This window comes from Oncorhynchus gorbuscha, linkage group LG23 (assembly GCF_021184085.1).
Source record: "Oncorhynchus gorbuscha isolate QuinsamMale2020 ecotype Even-year linkage group LG23, OgorEven_v1.0, whole genome shotgun sequence".
Taxonomy (NCBI): domain Eukaryota; kingdom Metazoa; phylum Chordata; class Actinopteri; order Salmoniformes; family Salmonidae; genus Oncorhynchus; species Oncorhynchus gorbuscha.
The window spans coordinates 63,985,166-64,003,337 of record NC_060195.1 but is presented as its reverse complement, the minus strand read 5'-3'; the positions used below and the strand labels follow the sequence as shown (position 1 = coordinate 64,003,337).

The 18,172-nt window shown below is 45.9% G+C and overlaps 1 protein-coding gene across 18 annotated transcripts in view; it reads right to left on the bottom strand.

Moving 5' to 3' along the window:
- LOC124010484 (inositol polyphosphate-4-phosphatase type I A-like) overlaps positions 1-18,172 on the bottom strand; it is a 45,429-nt gene that overhangs the window by 19,429 nt on the left and 7,828 nt on the right. For 17 of the 18 annotated variants that reach the window (XM_046322960.1, XM_046322961.1, XM_046322949.1 and 14 more), the window contains exons 2-6: positions 3,506-3,724; positions 3,221-3,265; positions 3,016-3,134; positions 1,925-2,041; positions 1,610-1,689 (exon numbers count right to left, since the gene is read on the bottom strand). In XM_046322960.1, coding sequence (XP_046178916.1) covers positions 1,610-1,689; positions 1,925-2,041; positions 3,016-3,134; positions 3,221-3,265; positions 3,506-3,611 — 467 coding nt within the window. In that variant the 5' untranslated portion in view covers positions 3,612-3,724. Of the gene's footprint in view, positions 1-1,543; positions 1,561-1,609; positions 1,690-1,924; positions 2,042-3,015; positions 3,135-3,220; positions 3,266-3,505; positions 3,725-18,172 lie in introns of those variants that run through there. The other variant, XM_046322969.1, reaches the window with a different exon arrangement.

The window sequence follows — 18,172 nt, the reverse complement described above, 5'->3', positions numbered from 1 at the left end:
TAGGGCTGTCAACGGCATCCCCCAGGAATACAGTCTACAGTCAGCAACGATCAAACAGCAGAAAACTATGACAGACCCAAAACAATCTAGCTGAAAAATGTATAGGCTTCATATTTACATTACTATGGAGCCATACATTTAAGCATCCTCGTCTGTTATAAGACAATAATCATTTGGGTGTTTACATTTGTCCCATTTCACAAATGTACAAGAATATATTATACATGTGTGAATTAGATTTTTTTTCTACCTCTGAGACCCCCTCACAGAGTGGGGTCACAGCCAGGGTCAGCCATTGATAACTAAAGAATAAAACAGGATTAGTGAGCGTTGGCAGCAAGAAGGACACACCTGATACAACAGCAACCCTGGAACAATTAGGGTTAAGTGCCTTGCTCAAGGGCACATAGATTTTGTTTTACCTTGCCGGCTCGGGTTACTGGCACAGCGCTCCAACCACTAGGCTACCTGCCGCCTTACCAAAGGTATGGCACATTTTATTTTTTATTTGACCTTTATTTAACTAGGCAAGTCAGTTAAGAACAAATTTTTATTTTACAACAACGGCCTAACCCGGCGACGCCGGGCCAATTGTGCGCCACCCTATGGGACTCCCAATCACGGCCTACTGTGATAGAGCCTGGATTCGAACCAGGGTGTCTGTAGTGACACACCTAGCACTGAGATGCAGAACACCGCGCCACTCGGGAGTAATATGAAGATAATTATAATCACATACGAATCCTGTCTGATCAGAGAGGTGTTTATGGTAGACACATGACTGTAAAGTCATGTAACCTGCGTCTCCCCCTACCTCGGGGTCAGGTGTAACCTGCGTCTCCCCCACCTCGGGGTCAGGTGTAACCTGCGTCCCCCCACCTCGGGGTCAGGTGTAACCTGCGTCTCCCCCCACCTCGGGGTCAGGTGTAACCTGCGTCCCCCCACCTCGGGGTCAGGTGTAACCTGCGTCCCCCCACCTCGGGGTCAGGTGTAACCTGCGTCCCCCCCACCTCGGGGTCAGGTGTAACCTGCGTCCCCCCACCTCGGGGTCAGGTGTAACCTGCGTCCCCCCACCTCGGGGTCAGGTGTAACCTGCGTCCCCCCCACCTCGGGGTCAGGTGTAACCTGCGTCCCCCCACCTCGGGGTCAGGTGTACCTGCGTCCCCCCACCTCGGGGTCGTCCCCCCACCTCGGGGTCAGGTGTCAACCTGCGTCCCCCCACCTCGGGGTCAGGTGTAACCTGCGTCCCCCCCACCTCGGGGTCAGGTGTAACCTGCGTCCCCCCACCTCGGGGTCAGGTGTACCTGCGTCCCCCCACCGGGGTCAGGTGTAACCTCTCCCCCACCTCGGGGTCAGGTGTAACCTGCGTCCCCCCTACCTCGGGGTCAGGTGTAACCTGCGTCTCCCCTACCTCGGGGTCAGGTGTAACCTGCGTCTCCCCTACCTCGGGGTCAGGTGTAACCTGCGTCTCTCCTACCTCAGGGTCAGGTGTAACCTGCGTCTCTCCTACCTCAGGGTCAGGTGTAACCTGCGTCTCTCCTACCTCAGGGTCAGGTGTAACCTGTGTCTCTCCTACCTCAGGGTCAGGTGTAACCTGTGTCTCTCCTACCTCAGGGTCAGGTGTAACCTGTGGTTCTTCTCTTGCAGCAACTCCTTCACAGGAAACAGAGCTGAGCCTAATAAATACATCTAGGTCAGGAGAAAGAGAGAAAGCGAGAGAATAAAAAGAGAGAAAGCGAGGGAGAGAGTGAGCGAGAGAGAAAGGATACAGAGACAGACATCTAAGAAAACAACACTCCCAAGGTGGCTGGTGAGGGAAGGGAGGTGATGAGAGTAATAGGACTGATCTAGTAGTTTATCTGATGGGAGCAGGACATATTACTTGGTGTTTTAATGTCATCTTACCCAATATCATTTTACCCACCGTGCCCTGAGAGCGGTCCTTGACATCGTACACAGACAGCTTGACCTGCGTCTGCTGGTTGATCAGAGAGTCCTGGAAGAAGGCTATGCTGCTCAGGAATATAGGGTTATTGGTGCCCTGTAGGGGGAAGCAATCAATCAATGAAGCTCTCATTGTTGCTTCATCTAAACTGTACACATACAGAAAGATATTAGTTAACAACATTCTAAAATCATGTTTTATCGTCACATACACCAGATTGGTGCAGTAGATTGTGTTGTTTTACAGGGCCAGCCATAGTAGTATGGCGTCCCTGGAGAAAATTGGGGTTAAGTTCCTTGCTCAAAGGAACATGGACAGATTCATCACCTTGTCGGCTCGGGTATTCAAACCAACGACCTTTCAGTTCCTGGTTCAAACTTTGAACCGCTAGGCTACCTGCCGGATAACAACATCCTACAATCATATAGGAACACAACAGAGCAGTGCAGAGGGACGACGGCCCCAGGGGGCAGAGGGGCGACGGCAGTAGGGGGCAGAGGGACGACGGCCCCAGGGGGCAGAGGGACGACGGCAGTAGGGGGCAGAGGGACGACGGCCCCAGGGGGCAGAGGGACGACGGCCCCAGGGGGCAGAGGGACGACGGCAGTAGGGGGCAGAGGGACGACGGCCCCAGGGGGCAGAGGGACGACGGCAGTAGGGGGCAGAGGGACGACGGCAGTAGGGGGCAGAGGGACGACGGCCCCAGGGGGCAGAGGGACGACGGCCCCAGGGGGCAGAGGGACGACGGCCCCAGGGGGCAGAGGGACGACGGCCCCAGGGGGCAGAGGGACGACGGCAGTAGGGGGCAGAGGGACGACGGCCCCAGGGGGCAGAGGGACGACGGCCCCAGGGGGCAGAGGGACGACGGCCCCAGGGGGCAGAGGGACGACGGCCCCAGGGGGCAGAGGGACGACGGCCCCAGGGGCAGAGGGACGACGGCAGTAGGGGGCAGAGGGACGACGGCCCCAGGGGGCAGAGGGACGACGGCCACAGGGGGCAGAGGGACGACGGCCACAGGGGGCAGAGGGACATAACAGAGCAGAGGGACGACGGATGATGGTCTGTCTCACCTCGATGATCTCCGTCTGGGCGTGTTTGGTCCAGAAGGCCTGGGGAGGGGTGGTGCAGCTCACTGCCACAAAGCTGTTGGGTTTCCGCTCCAGAGCTGGAGTCACCAACTCATTACAGGCTGGGGAGGGAGGGACACAGCACGTTGGAACACATGGAACAAGAAATGAAAGACATTTCCTTTAGAAGTTCATTTACTGTACTCACCCACACTGAACTCTAGAACAGGCTCATCTGGATCCTGGCTGTTCCCTACAAAACAGCAAAGTAGCATTAACTCATACAAGTCATTTTCCACTAATTCAGTTGGCATAAATGAAAGGACAACATTGATAAAAACATGTTGGTGTACCTTGATATACAGACTGGTTCAACAGGATGTGTACAAGGCAGGAAGTAATTCCATTACCAATTGTTCATCACATGGTCTCTCATATTGTTTGTTTCCTTGATATAGTCTGTGTCCAACACACAACCCTTTCCCATTCTCACCTGCGAGTGCCAGGCCGATCATCTCAGAGGAGAGGTCAAAGGTGTTGGCCCGGTACACTGACCAGGGTCTCTGGTGGCGGGGGCTACGCTCTCTAGCCTCCGACATCCTGATCCTGCTGCCCTTCTCCAGGGGGGAGGAGAGGCACGGGTGGTGGTGGTGATAACACACACCCTTGTACTGAGCCACTCCACGGCCCCGCCTGGGCCTTCCTCTACGAGCTGAGAGAAGGAGGGAGAGATGGGGAGAAAGAGAGACAATGATAAACATAAAGGACCACACCAACTATACGTCCAGTCACATCTCCACTCTGACCATTGTTTCTCTCTCTCTTTTCCCTCTCTGTACCCCCCCCTTCATCTTCTCCGCTCACATTTAGCTTTTGGTGCAGGAGCACTGCAGGCTGTGGAGGTGGCTGGACTCCCAGAGGAGAGGCTAGTCCACATAGAGAGAGAGACAGGGATGGAGGGGCATCGACAGAGAGAGCAGCACGTGTCTGTGAACATGCAGTTAGACATCATTACTCTGCTTCAGCAGCATCCCCAGGGCACTGCATCCATCTCTCTGCTGCACAATCTGCTCTCAACCACATCTGACAAATTAGATTGTGTGTGTGTGTGTGTGTGTGTGTGTGTGTGTGTGTGTGTGTGTGTGTGTGTGTGTGTGTGTGTGTGTGTGTGTGTGTGTGTGTGTGTGTACTGTTCCTCAGTGTGTGTCTATGTGGATACTCGGGTCTGACTGTCTAGCAAGGCTTTCGTCCATGGAATCCTACATTCAGAGTTTTGATACAGTGGATGCATGGTCTTTGTTTGGGCACAAAGTGTACAACATGAAGTAAACACAGACTGTCCTTTAGCCTGCCAGCAGACAGGAACCAGCTCTGAATACGATAATGTTATTCGTCCTGTTTACACAATGGTCTCCTGTCATTTCAAAACCTTTGCGTACAATTTCAAGGGGCACTTTATCACATTGATTCAGAGAGAAGCCGCAATGGAGTAGGTGTCAAATTGCACATATTTCAACCCTCAAGTCATCAGTTAATTGATAGAAAAGAGGAACTGAGAGTTATAAAACGTATCATCTTAAATAATGGCGGCATACAGTGCCCTCAAAGTATTCAGACCCCTAGACTTTTCCTACATTGTTACGCAACAGCCTTATTCTAAAATGTATACAATATATTAGTCCCATCAATCTACACACACACACAACACCACATAATGACAAAGTGAAAAGGTTTTGATTTTTCAAAAAAAAAAAAAAAAATATATATATATATATATATTTGGAAAGGCACACACCTATCTATATAAAAGGTCCCACAGTTGACAGTGCATGTCAGAGCAAAAACCAAGCCAAGAGGTTGAAGGAATTGTCCATAGATCTGAGACAGGATTGTGTCCAGGCACAAATCTGGGGAAGGGTACCAAAACATTTCTGTAACATTTAAGGTCCCAAAGAACCCAGTGGCCTCATCATTCTTAAATGGAAGAAGTTTGGAAACGCCAAGACTCTTCCTAGAGCAGGCCCCCGGGCCAAACTGAGCAATCGGGGGAGAAGGGCCTTGGTCAGGGAGGTGACCAAGAACCCTATGTCGTCACACTTACAGAGCTCCACAGTTCCTCTGTGGAGATGGGAGAACCTTCCAGAAGGACAACCATCTCTGCAGCACTCCTCCAAATCAGGCCTTTATGGTAGAGTGGCCAGACGTAAGCCAATCCTGAGTAATAGGAACATGACAGCCCGCTTGGAGTTTGCCAAAAGGCACCAAAAGGACTCTCAGACCATGAGAAACAAGAGTCTCTGGTCTGATGAAACCAAGATTGAACTACTTGGCCTGAATGCCAAGCATCAAGTCTGGAAGAAACCTGGCACCATCCCTACGGTGAAGCATGGTGGCAGCATCATGCTGTGGGGATGTTCTTCAGCGGCAGGGACTGGGAGACTAGTCAGGACCAAGGGGAAGATGAATGGAGCAAAAGTACTGAGATATCCTTGATGAAAACCTGACCTCAGACTGGGGCTAAGGTTCACCTTCCAACAGGACAACGACCCTAAGCACACAGTCAAGACAACGCAGGAGTGGCTCTGAATGTCCTTGAGTGGCCCAGCCAGATCCCGGACTTGAACCCGATCGAACATCCCTGGAAAGACCTGAGAATAGCTGTGCAGCGAATGAACTGTATAAGCTGGCATCAACTGAAGAAGGGTCTGAATAGGCATAAATGGAGCAACTTGTGCCCTTTACGCAAAATAACAATGAGTGGTGACAGACGTTTTTCTCAATGTTGAACTGACACTTTCATATCAGTGATGCGTATTCCAAATAGAGCACATTTCTGCTCTCACTCTTCATCACAAAACCATCCAATGTCCCTCCCACTCATCATCCTCTCCCCACACCTCCCCCTCAGGGGACATAGTTCGTCCAGGGAAGGCCCTCAGCCATTGGCCAGTTAGCCCAGGAACCAGGCCTCTCCTCAAACAGGAACAATTAGCCCATTTACACTGAGGCTGGAGGCTGTGGGTAATAGACCAGCCCTGGTCTACTTAACAGCTTCAATAGAGATCCACACTATTTCTGTCACTGCTAACAGCTGGAGTATAGTAGCTAGCAACAGCCCACAGCACCAGGGCTAGAACACCTCAGAGAGACTAGGTCAGGCAAGGAGGAAAAGGTCAGAGCTGCTTGCTTTCACATACGTCTATTGACAATACCCAGCTTAGTCAAGATGATCAACATTGCCTGGATGTACCGTATAAACAAAACCACTTATCAAGGTTCCGTTGAACGCTTTGTTCCTCTGTGACACCACAGGTCCACTGCTGGGTTAAATGACACGTGTTGGGCTGATATGTAGGAAATCCTTTATGCAGAGAGCGTTTCTAGCGTTCATGTGGACTTTCCCAGAGATTCAGCTGTGGCGAGATAATATAAACAGCAGGATCTTTTTCTCAGGATTCTGCTGGAACCACTCCTTCATCTGCCCCCTATTGTCTCCATGGTAACAACAGTGCGCTCTTCAAAGTATCACTCTGGGCCTTGCTCAATGAAACACATTGACCAGGTTTCCTGAAGAAAAAGGTTTACTTATGTAGTTGGACTGTAAGGACATAGACATGGCAGAAGGGTCAGTCATCAGCTTGACTGGAAGGCACATTACTGTGTGTTATGATGATGATGAGTAAGAAGCAGAAGGATGAGGACTTGCTAGCTTAATGATGTCTGCTCTGATCAAGTAGGTAAACTTCCCCTGCAGGCCAGTGTTTCTCCTAGGTTACATCAAGGACATCCTGCTAGCTTAATGATGTCTGCTCTGATCAAGTAGGTAAACTTCCCCTGCAGGCCAGTGTTTCTCCTAGGTTGCATCAAAAGAAAGGAAGGGAACTAAATACCCGGACTGCATAGCCTCAAATATTTTGGTCTAAATTTAGGCAGGGGTGTGCAACAGAGTTAGGGAAGGGGGGACACACATCCCCAGAGTGCCGTCAGTTGGGCATCATTCCACAGAGGCTGAGCTGGGGGCTTTCCTAGCAGTACCAGGTGCCGGAGGCCTTGTCTAATCAGGCAGAAATGCTGGAGGAGAGCCCATCGATAGCTAGCGGATGCTGCTGGTGGTGAAAAGCTCAGCAGATACAGGTCTGGTTAGCACACTCATCACAGATCCTCTTCTGCCCTGCCAGAGCACATGTGGCTCTGGTCAAATAAAGTGCACTATATAGGCAATAGGGTGAACTTCAGGGAATGAATCCAAATGTCTTGTATGTGCTCTCTGTACAATGGATCAACATTGATTGAATTCATTGTCAGGTTCTTTGGCTACTATCTGCAACTGTTCTGTAATTGCCTGGGAATATGGGCCACATTGGTAAGAGCCAAATGGTAGCAGATGGTGGTAGGCCTGATCATCGATGACAATGGTGCCAGGATCGTGGACTACAGGAAAGGGAGGGCCAAGCACACCCCCCATCCACATCGACAGGGCTGTAATGGAGCGGGTTGAGAGTCAAGTTCCTCTGTGTCCACATCACCAAGGAAGTAACATGGTCCTCACACACGAACACAGTCAAGGCACAACAACACCACTTCACCCTCAGGAGGCTGAAAAGATTTGACATGGGCCCTCAGATCCTCAAAAAGTTCTACAGCTGCACCATTGAGAGCATCTTGACTGGCTGCATCACAGCTTATGGCAACTGCTTGGCATCCGACCGTAAGGCGCTAGAGGGTAGTGCGTACGACCCAGTACATCACTGGGGCCAAGCTTCCTGCCATCCAGGACCTCTATACCAGGCTGTGTAAGAGGAAGGCCCTAAAAATTGTCAAAGACTCCAGCCACCCAAGTCATAGACTGTTCTCTCTGCTACTGCACGACAAGCAGTAGCGATGCACCAAGTCTGGAACCAATAGGACCCTAAATTAGCTTCTACCCCCAAGCTAGAAGACTACTAAATAGTTAACCAAATAGCTATCTTGACTATCTGCAATGACCCCCCTGCTCAAAATCTTTTCACGCATCACATACATTTCTGCTACCGTTTATTATCTATACTGTTGCCTAGTCACTTTACCCCTACCGATATGTACATATCTACCTCAATTACAATGTACCGCTGCACATTGACTCGGCTATATACACAGGGTACCAGTACCATGTTATTGTTACTCATGGTGTATTCCTTGTTTTACCATTTTTTTCTATATTTTTCTCTCTGCATTGTTGGGAAGGGCCTGTAAGTAAGCAAGCATTGCACTGTTAGTCTACACCTGTTGTTTATGAAGCATGTGACAAATAACATTTGATTCATAGCGCCAGAGTGAGGAGACCCTGATGATTAGTAACTCACATGAACTGGGACACGTGCTTTTGGAGCTTCCACGGCTAGGTTAACAAATCCTTGCTGGGTTTCTGACGTAGTTTCTCACACCCAGTAACGACTGGAGAATACCGCACAGACTGGGACCAGACTCGGTTCAAACCGTTTTTTTTTTTTTTTTTTTGCGAATACGGATTTGATGAATTTTCAGTGTCTTCGTTTTACCCTGGTCACCTGGTAGTGTAGGTTAACCAGATGAGTAAACAGAGACATTGACACTTGTGACATTGTCCTCACCAGAGAAGGACTTACAATGCGATGCATATGTTTCTACCCGATTTAACTTAAAAGGGAGGGAAGTGACACCAACAGCTAGTCTTACTGGCGTCCCGATCTGACTGGCAGGGTTTAGTGGATTTCACTTCTGCTGTTATGTTAAGTCTAATGCTGCACACAACTGGAAAGCTCTCTATGACGGAACCGGGTGAGTGAGTTTGTAACATTGAGGACATTGTGAGGCGTCCACGGTACTGCCTGAAAGATTTCTCCTTTCTCTCCCTGTTTACTCCTACCCAGCAGACTACACTCCTGCTAATTCTACCGTTAATGAGTCTAATATAGCCGTGTGACTGACTCCATCAGGATTACCAGCCAAGCGACAAGATCATTCTTTAATTTGTCTTGAATCTTAAAAACCTCAGCTTGCCGTGGTTGTGAAAGCACCTCAAGGCTCCGTGTTTCTTCCCACTCTGTGCTGGTTTCAGGAACCTCCCCCCGGAACTCCTCTGAGTGGGATTGACACTATCACACGGAGGGGTCTTGTCCAACCACACCTGGAAATTAGGATGTGTTTGTATCAAGGGTTTCTCTGCTCTCAGTCTCAGACAGTCTCCAAGCCTGAGAAGGGCAGTGTGGAGGAGAGCTCAGTCCTGTTGCCCTTAAAAGGCAAAAAACGGTTTCTGTGTTGACTGACTGCCAAGGTTCTGACTGTCCAGGCCAGGCATCTCACACACACACACACACACACACACACACACACACACACACACACACACACACGACGAGCTAAAAGCATACAGTCTGAGAGTTTCCTCAGATCTGGACTTCCCATCTCTGCCTTATCAAACACACCTATACAGAAGGCAGGATAACAGCTCTCCCTCCATGTCACTAGTTTCCATCTTACTGTCGTCCTCCTGCACTCCCAGCCCACATTAGTTATTTTTATAGCACGGCCTTGTCTAAACAGACTTAATCTCTGCACCACACCAGTATCTGTGTCATAATGACTACGGAGAAGGTAAACACTGCTGGAGAGCAAACAGAGTACATTCATTAAAAAAATAAAAATCTCTTGACATTAACAGTGCCTATTTTATCTGTCTAAATGAGGTGCTGTGAGTAAGCCCTGTATCAGGGTCAAATAGCACTGGATTCATCATATCATTTAATAGTCCCTATCAAAATAATATCTCCAAAATCTTAGACTTCCCTGACATTTTCATTTCCTGAATAAATATCCAGATGAATTTGTAGGTGCAAAAAGTCTTACATATTCTTCACCTTCATTTGTAGAGTAGTTAGAGCTGCCCTCCTGACTAGACTGGCTACCTAGTTCCTACAGTAGTTAATATTGCCCTCCAGACTAGACTGGCTACCTAGTTCCTACAGTAGTTAATATTGCCCTCCTGACTAGACTGGCTACCTAGTTCCTACAGTAGTTAATATTGCCCTCCTGACTAGACTGGCTACCTAGTTCCTACAGTAGTTAATATTGCCCTCCAGACTAGACTGGCTACCTAGTTCCTACAGTAGTTAATATTGCCCTCCAGACTAGAGGTTGACCGATTAATTAGGGCCGATTTCAAGTTTTCATAACAATCTGTAATCGGCATTTTTGGACGCTGATTATGGCTGATTACATTGCACTCCACGAGGAGACTACGTGGCAGGCCAACTACCTGTTACGCGAGCGCAGCAAGGAGCCAAGGTAAGTTGCTAGCTAGCATTAAACTTATCTTATATAAAAAAAAATCAATCTTAACATAATCACTAGTTAACTACACATGGTTGAGGATATTACTAGGTTAACTAGCTTGTCTTGCGTTGAATAGAATTGATGCGGTGCCCGTTAATTTATCATCGAATCACTACATACTTCACCAAATGGGTGATGATTTACCAAGCTCATTCTCGAAAAAAGCACTGTCGTTGCACCAATGTGTACCTAACCATAATCATCAATGCCTTTCTTAAAATCAATACACAAGTATATATTTTTTAAACCTGCATATTTAGTTAATATTGCGAGTCAGGGTATATGCAGCAGTTTGGGCCGCCCGGCTCATTGCGAACTGTGTGAAGACCATTTCTTCCTAACAAACACAGAATTGTACATAATTATGACATAACATTGAAGGTTGTGCAATGTAACAGCAATGTTTTCACTTAAGGATGCCACCCGTTAGATAAAATACGGAATGAAAATTGAAATAATAGGTCATTAATATGGTCAAATGCAGAAACTAAGGCTCATATTTCTGTGTGTTTATTATAATTAAGTCTATGATTTGATAGAGCAGTCTGACTGAGCGGTGGTAGGCAGCAGCAGGCTCGTAAGCACTCATTCAAACAGCACTTTTCTGCATTTGCCAGCAGCTCTTCGCTGTGCTTCAAGCATTGCGCTGTTTATGACTTCAAGTCTATCAACTCATGAGATTAGGCTGGCAATACTATAGTACCTATAAGAACATCCAATAGTCAAAGGTCCATGGAAAACAAATGGTATGGAGAGAAATAGTCCTATAATAACTACAACCTAAAACTTCTTACCTGGGAATATTGAGACTCGTGTTAAAAGGAACCACCAGCTTTCATATGTTCTCATGTTCTGAGCAAGGAACTTAAACGTTAGCTTTTTACATGGCACATATTGCACTTTTACTTTCTTCTCAACACTGTTTTTGCATTATTTAAACCAAATTGAACACTATGATTTATTTGAGACTAAATTGGTTTTATTATATTATGTTAAAATAAAAGTGTTAATTCAGTAGCTGTAATGGTGATTATTCCAAATATTTGGAATAATCACCATTACAGCTACTGAATTAACACTTTTATTTTAACATATATATATATATATATATATAGTGCCTTGCGAAAGTATTCGGCCCCCTTGAACTTTGCGACCTTTTGCCACATTTCAGGCTTCAAACATAAAGATATAAAACTGTATATTTTTTGTGAAGAATCAACAACAAGTGGGACACAATCATGAAGTGGAACGGAAAAATTGGGAGTGCAAAATTATTCAGCCCCTTTACTTTCAGTGCAGCAAACTCTCTCCAGAAGTTCAGTGAGGATCTCTGAAAATCCAATGTTGACCTAAATGACTAATGATGATAAATACAATCCACCTGTGTGTAATCAAGTCTGCGTATAAATGCACCTGCACTGTGAGTCTCAGAGGTCCGTTAAAAGCGCAGAGCGCATCATGAAGAACAAGGAACACACCAGGCAGGTCTGAGATACTGTTGTGAAGAAGTTTAAAGCCGGATTTGGATACAAAAAATATTTCCCAAGCTTTAAACATCCCAAGGAGCACTGTGCAAGCGATAATATTGAAATGGAAGGAGTATCAGACCACTGCAAATCTACCAAGAACTGGCCGTCCTTCTAAACTTTCAGCTCATAGAAGGAGAAGACTGATCAGAGATGCAGCCAAGAGGCCCATGATCACTCTGGATGAACTGCAGAGATCTACAGCTGAAGTGGGAGACTCTGTCCATAGGACAACAATCAGTCGTATATTGCACAAATCTGGCCTTTATGGAAGAGTGGCAAGAAGAAAGCTATTTCTTAAAGATATCCATAAAAAGTGTTGTTTAAAGTTTGCCACAAGCCACCTGGGAGACACACCAAACATGTGGAAGAATGGTCAGATGAAACCAAAATTGAACTTTTTGGCAACAATGCAAAACGTTATGTTTGGCGTAAAAGCAACACCCTGAACCTACCATCCCCACTGTCAAACATGGTGGTGGCAGCATCATGGTTTGGGCCTGCCTTTATTCAGCAGGGACAGGGAAGATAGTTAAAATTGATGGGAAGATGGATGGAGCCAAATACAGGATCAGTCTAGAAGAAAACCTGATGGAGTCTGCAAAAGACCTGAGACTGGGACGGAGAGGTCTTCCAACAAGACAATGATCCAAAACATAAAGCAAAATCTACAATGGAATGGTTCAAAAATAAACATATCCAGGTGTTAGAATGGCCAAGTCAAAGTCCAGACCTGAATCCAATCGACAATCTGTGGAAAGAACTGAAATCTGCTGTTCACAAATGCTCTCCATCCAACCTCACTGAGCTCGAGCTGTTTTGCAAGGAGGAATGGGAAAAAAATTCAGTCTCTCGATGTGCAAAACTGATAGAGACATACCCCAAGTGACTTACAGCTGTAATCGCAGCAAAAGGTGTCGCTACAAAGTATTAACTTAAGGGGGCTGAATAATTTTGCATGCCCAATTTTTCAGTTTTTGATTTGTTAAAAAAGTTTGAAATATCCAGTACAGTTTTATATCTTCATGTTTGAAGCCTGAAATGTGGCAAAAGGTCGCAAAGTTCAAGGGGGCCGAATACTTTCACAAGGCACTGTGTGTGTTTGTTTATATATATATATATACAAAAAAATCAAACGAATAAAAACATTGTATTTTTTAAAATCGGACAATTAATCAGTATGTTTTTTTTGGGGGGGGGGTTCCTCCAATAAATCAGTATCAGAGTTGAAAAATCAATCTACTCCAGACTAGACTGGTTGCCTAGTTCCTACAGTAGTGAGTGCAGCCCTGCAGACTAGCTGCCTAGTTCCTACAGTAGGGTCTGTCTGCCTTACTTACAAATCAAGGCCCTGTTCATGTCAGGGAGAGGGAGGGACTGACGTGAACGTGACCTGGCGTTCAACAGCTCATGGTGTGCCTGCCCCCCCCCATCTCTCTCGCTCACCAGCCTTCTCTCAGGGTCATGTTAGGATGCCACATCCCAACAGCATCCTCATATACACCATGCAACGTGCCTGAGATGTGTTCAGGTGTACTTACTGTCAGTGGGGAAGGCAGAGAGTGGCAGGTAGCGTTGTGGTTAAGAGCATTGGGCCAGTAACCGACAGGTTGCTGGTTTGAGTCCCTGAGCTGGCAAAGTAGAAACATTTTCTGTTCTGCTCTCGAGCAAGGCAGTTAAACAACAACTTCTCCCCGGGCAACTCGATTAAGGCAGCCCCCCCCATACCTCTCAGAGTCAGAGGTTGGATTAAATGCGGAATTAATATTTGGGTTGAATGCATTCAGTTGTGCAACTGACTAGGTATTCCCTTTCCTTTCCCAGAGGGAGGGGAACCCAGCTGATCCAGTCAGAGAGGAGCAACAGACTGGATCTGACCAGAGCATTAGACAACATGTCAGAAAAACTAAAAAAGATATTTCAGTATTTGCTCCACTTCCCCTAGCTGTATATAGCAGAGTATACAGCAGAGTAGCTATGATCTGTATCTGTGCATTGGGTTTGACAGTGACCGAGGCTACAGGACTGCCAAGTCAGTCAGAGGTAGTGAGGCGTGCAACAACACATGATGGCAACCAGAAGAGGAGACATTTTCACAATTTAACCTTCACATCTGACATTCTGTCTCTGCCATGGCCATGGCCCAAACACCACTCTTCAAAGATATAACTCGCCTTTTGAAGATGTGTGTGTGCCTGCCAGTGTGCACGTATGTGTGTGTGTGTTAGTTTGAAGCTCTACTGAGGCAGAGCAGTGTGTGCTTCCTTCCATTTCAGAAGCAGTCTTGCATTGCTCAGTCCAGATGGTCCCTGCATCATCAGTTAGAGACACTGATCAATGGACTGGCGCCGCCGGACCACCCTGTCCACACACACACACACAATAGGAGTCCCCGGGGTGGGGAGAAAATATCTTGGTCGACCGAAAGCAGTCTGTTCTTTCAACCAATTGAATAATGTCTTCATATCTCAATCATTGTCATGTGATTAATCCAAATTCTATCCAAATCTAAATGAAAATCTAAATTAAATCCAAATGAAAAGCCATTGCCAACTACGTAAGAACAGCCTCATTAAGCCAAAAAAAAAAAAAAAAAAAAAACATTGCAGCCTGCAGGTAGAAAATATCCTGATAAAAATAAATATTCTATAAATCACATTGCCTAAACTGAGCACCGGCACCTCAAATGGTCTACTGCTTGAGCCCCTGCTCCTCTTATATAATATTATCTAAAAAGTATTGTGAAGCTCCTGCACCTAAATATGAACAGTACCAGAACCCAAAATGAGTTACTGAATGTATCTCAGTCCAAGTTATGCACTGATAAGAAGTAATCAGGTCTATTTCATGACGTTTCCACTGGATCAGAGCATGACATGTTTCCCTTTCACGCTGAGCGGTTACCAAAAGGGAGAGAGATGGAAAATATTATTCAAATACATTGAGGAACGATTGTAATTCTCAATGGATGTAAAAACAGACTTTGTTTGCTTTCAGTTTGAGGTGGTGTAAACATCACTCTGAGAAGCACAACAGTTCATTAGTTGTGGTGCATTAAGCCAATCAGATCCGCAAATGGACACATTTTATATGCCTACATTTGGGCTCAGGCCAGGTAGGGACCCCAATTTTTCACTTTAAAATGTAGGCCAAAGAAAAAAAACATTGATTTCAAAGTTTAACAAAACCACACAAATCTATGCACAATGACTACTTTTAACAATTTACACAGTAAATGAATAAAATGATTGAAAACAGCAGATGCAAGGTTTGGGTAACAGAATTAGGGTAAAATCTCCCTCAGTTTTATTCTGTTACCAAGTTTCGTACCAGCACAGTTCATTCTGTAAATGTGTTGTAAAATGTTCTGTGTTAAATTGTTAAAAGTAGTCGTTGTGCAAACAATTCTAATGTTTGTTAAATGTTGAAATCAATGGTTTTTGTTTGGTATAAAAATTTAAAATAAATTCAGCTTAAATCCATTACTATGGAAATGCTCTGAACTATTATGATTAAACGTCTGTCTCTTGATTTTATCCTAAATGCCTAACTCAATGGGGTAAGATTAACTGAAACACAAGAATAACCGTTACTGTATACGGATGGGAGCTCAGTGAATGTTACAGTTCGGAAAGTATTCAGGACCTCGACTTTTTCCACATGTTACATTATAGCCTTATTCTAAAATTGATAAAATTGTTTCCCCCCTCGATCTACAGGCAATACCCTATAATGACAAAGTCAAAACAGGTTTTTAGAATAAATAAATATAAATATTTTATTTATGTAAGTATTCGTACCCTTTGCCATGAGACTCAAAATTGAGTTCTGGTACATCCTGTTTCCATGCATCATCCTTGAGATGTTTCTACAACTTGGAGTCCACCTGCAGTAAATTCAGTTGATTGGACATGAATTGGAAAGACACATTTGTCTAAATAAACAAAGGTCCCACAGTTGACAGTGCAGGTCAGAGCAAAAACCAAACCAGGTCGAAAGGGATTATCCATAGAGCTCAGAGAGAGGATTCTGTCCAGGCACAGATCGGTGGAAAGGTACCAAAAAATGTCTGCAGCATTTAAGGGCCCCAAGAACAGTGGCCTCCATCATTCTTAAAATGGAAGAAGTTAGGAACCACCAAGACTCTTCCTAGAGCTGGACTCCCGGCCAAACAGAGCAATCGAGGGAGAAGGGCCGTGGTCAGGGGGTGACCAAGAACCCGATGGAGCCCCAGAGTTCCTCTGTGGAGATGGGAGAACCTTCCAAAAGGACAATCTCTGTAGCACATCACCAATCAGGCCTTTAAGGTAGAGTAATATAATGGCTCCTAACCAACTGCTATTTTGTTCATTTTTTCACATGGTTTGTAACTCATTTTGTACATAATTTTGCTGATAGTGTCTCTTATGAACAAAAATTACTTCTGGACATCAGAATAGTGATTACTCACCTTGAACTGGACAAAGATTTTTCTTCAATGAGTCCAATGCGAAGGACAAGGCCCAAATCCCCGTCATCAGTGTGAAGAAAATATGGAGGAACAGGGGGAAGGAGGCAGAGTGGCTTGTAAGAATTAGCAGACGAGTAGGTAAACCACCACTTCCCTCGAGGTATTGCTCGCCTGAGGTTGAATATCTCATGATAAGCTTTAGACCACACTATCGTACTTTTTGGAGAAATGTCCTCTGGTCTGATGAAACAAAAATAGAACTGTTTGGCCATAATGACCATCGTTATGTTTGGAGGAAAAAGGGGGAGGCTTGCAAGCCAAAGAACACCATCCCAACCATGAAGCACGCGGGTGGCAGGATCATGTTGTGGGGGTGCTTTGCTGGAGGACGGACTGGTGCACTTCACAAAATAGATGGCATATAGAAGGAAAATTATGTGAATATATTGAAGCAACATCAAGACATCAGTCAGTAAGTTAAAGCTTAGTCGCAAATGGATCTTCCAAATGGACAATGACCCCAAGCATACTTCCAAAGTTGTGGAAAAATGGCTTAAGGACAACAAAGTCAAGGTATTGGAGTGGCGATCAAAGTCCTGACCTCAATCCTATAGAACATTTCTGGGCAGAACTGAAAAAGTGCGTGCAAGCAAGGAGGCCTACAAATCTGACTCAGTTACACAAGCTCTGTCAGGAAGAATGGACCAAAATTCACCCAACTTATTGTGGGAAGCTTGTGGAAGGCTACCCGAAATGTTTGACCCAAGTGAAACAATTTAAAGGCAATGCTACCAAATACTAATTGAGTGTATGTAAACTTCTAACCCACTGGGAATGTGATGAAATAAATAAACGCTGAAATAAATCACTCGCTACTATTATTCTGACATTTCACATTCTTAAAATAAAGTGGTGATCCTAACTGACCTGAGATAGGGACTTTTTATTAGGATTAAATGTCAGGAATTGTGAAAAACTGAGTTTAAATGTATTTGGCTAAGGTGTATGTAAATTTCAGACTTCAACTGTATGCGAGAATGCTGTTCATTGACTACAGCTCAACATTCAACACCATAGTGCCCACAAAGCTCATCACTAAGCTAAGAACCCTGGGACTAAACACCTCCCTCTGCAACTGGATCCTGGACTTCCTGACGGGCCGCCCCAGGTGGTAAGGGCAGGCAACAACACATTTGGCGCGCTGATCCTCAACACTGGGGCCCCCCCCAGGGGATACGGGGAGAGGTTGGGGACATCTGTGTGACAAGAGAAAAGACTGTAGGACAGGGAGGCTTAAAAGCACCTGCTGCCTCTGAAGGGAGCAGGAATGGAAAGCACTTAGTTACTGCGCACTTAGTGGGAGCAGGATTTCTTTCCAGTTGTGTGTGTGTGTGTGTGTGTGTATATATATATATATTTTATACCCCCTCCTGTACTCCATGTTCATTCACGACTGTGTGGCCAAGCACGACACCATCATCATCGTCATTAAGTTTGCTGACACAACAGCGGTAGGCCTGATCATCGACAAGACCTGGTCAGAGACCTGGCAGTGTGGTGCCAGGACAACAACAACCTCTCCCTCAATGTGAGCTAGACAAAGGAGCTGATCGTGGACTACAGGAAAAGACGGGCCGTACAGGCCTCATTAACATCAATGGGGCTGAAGTGGAGCGGGGTCGAGAGTTAAGTTCCTTGGTGTCCACTTCACCAAGGAACTATTATGGTCCAAACACACCAAGACAGTTGTGAAGAGGCCACGACAACACCTTTTCCCCCTCAGGAGACTGAAAAGATTATGCATGGGTCCCCAGATCCTCAAAAAGTTCTACAG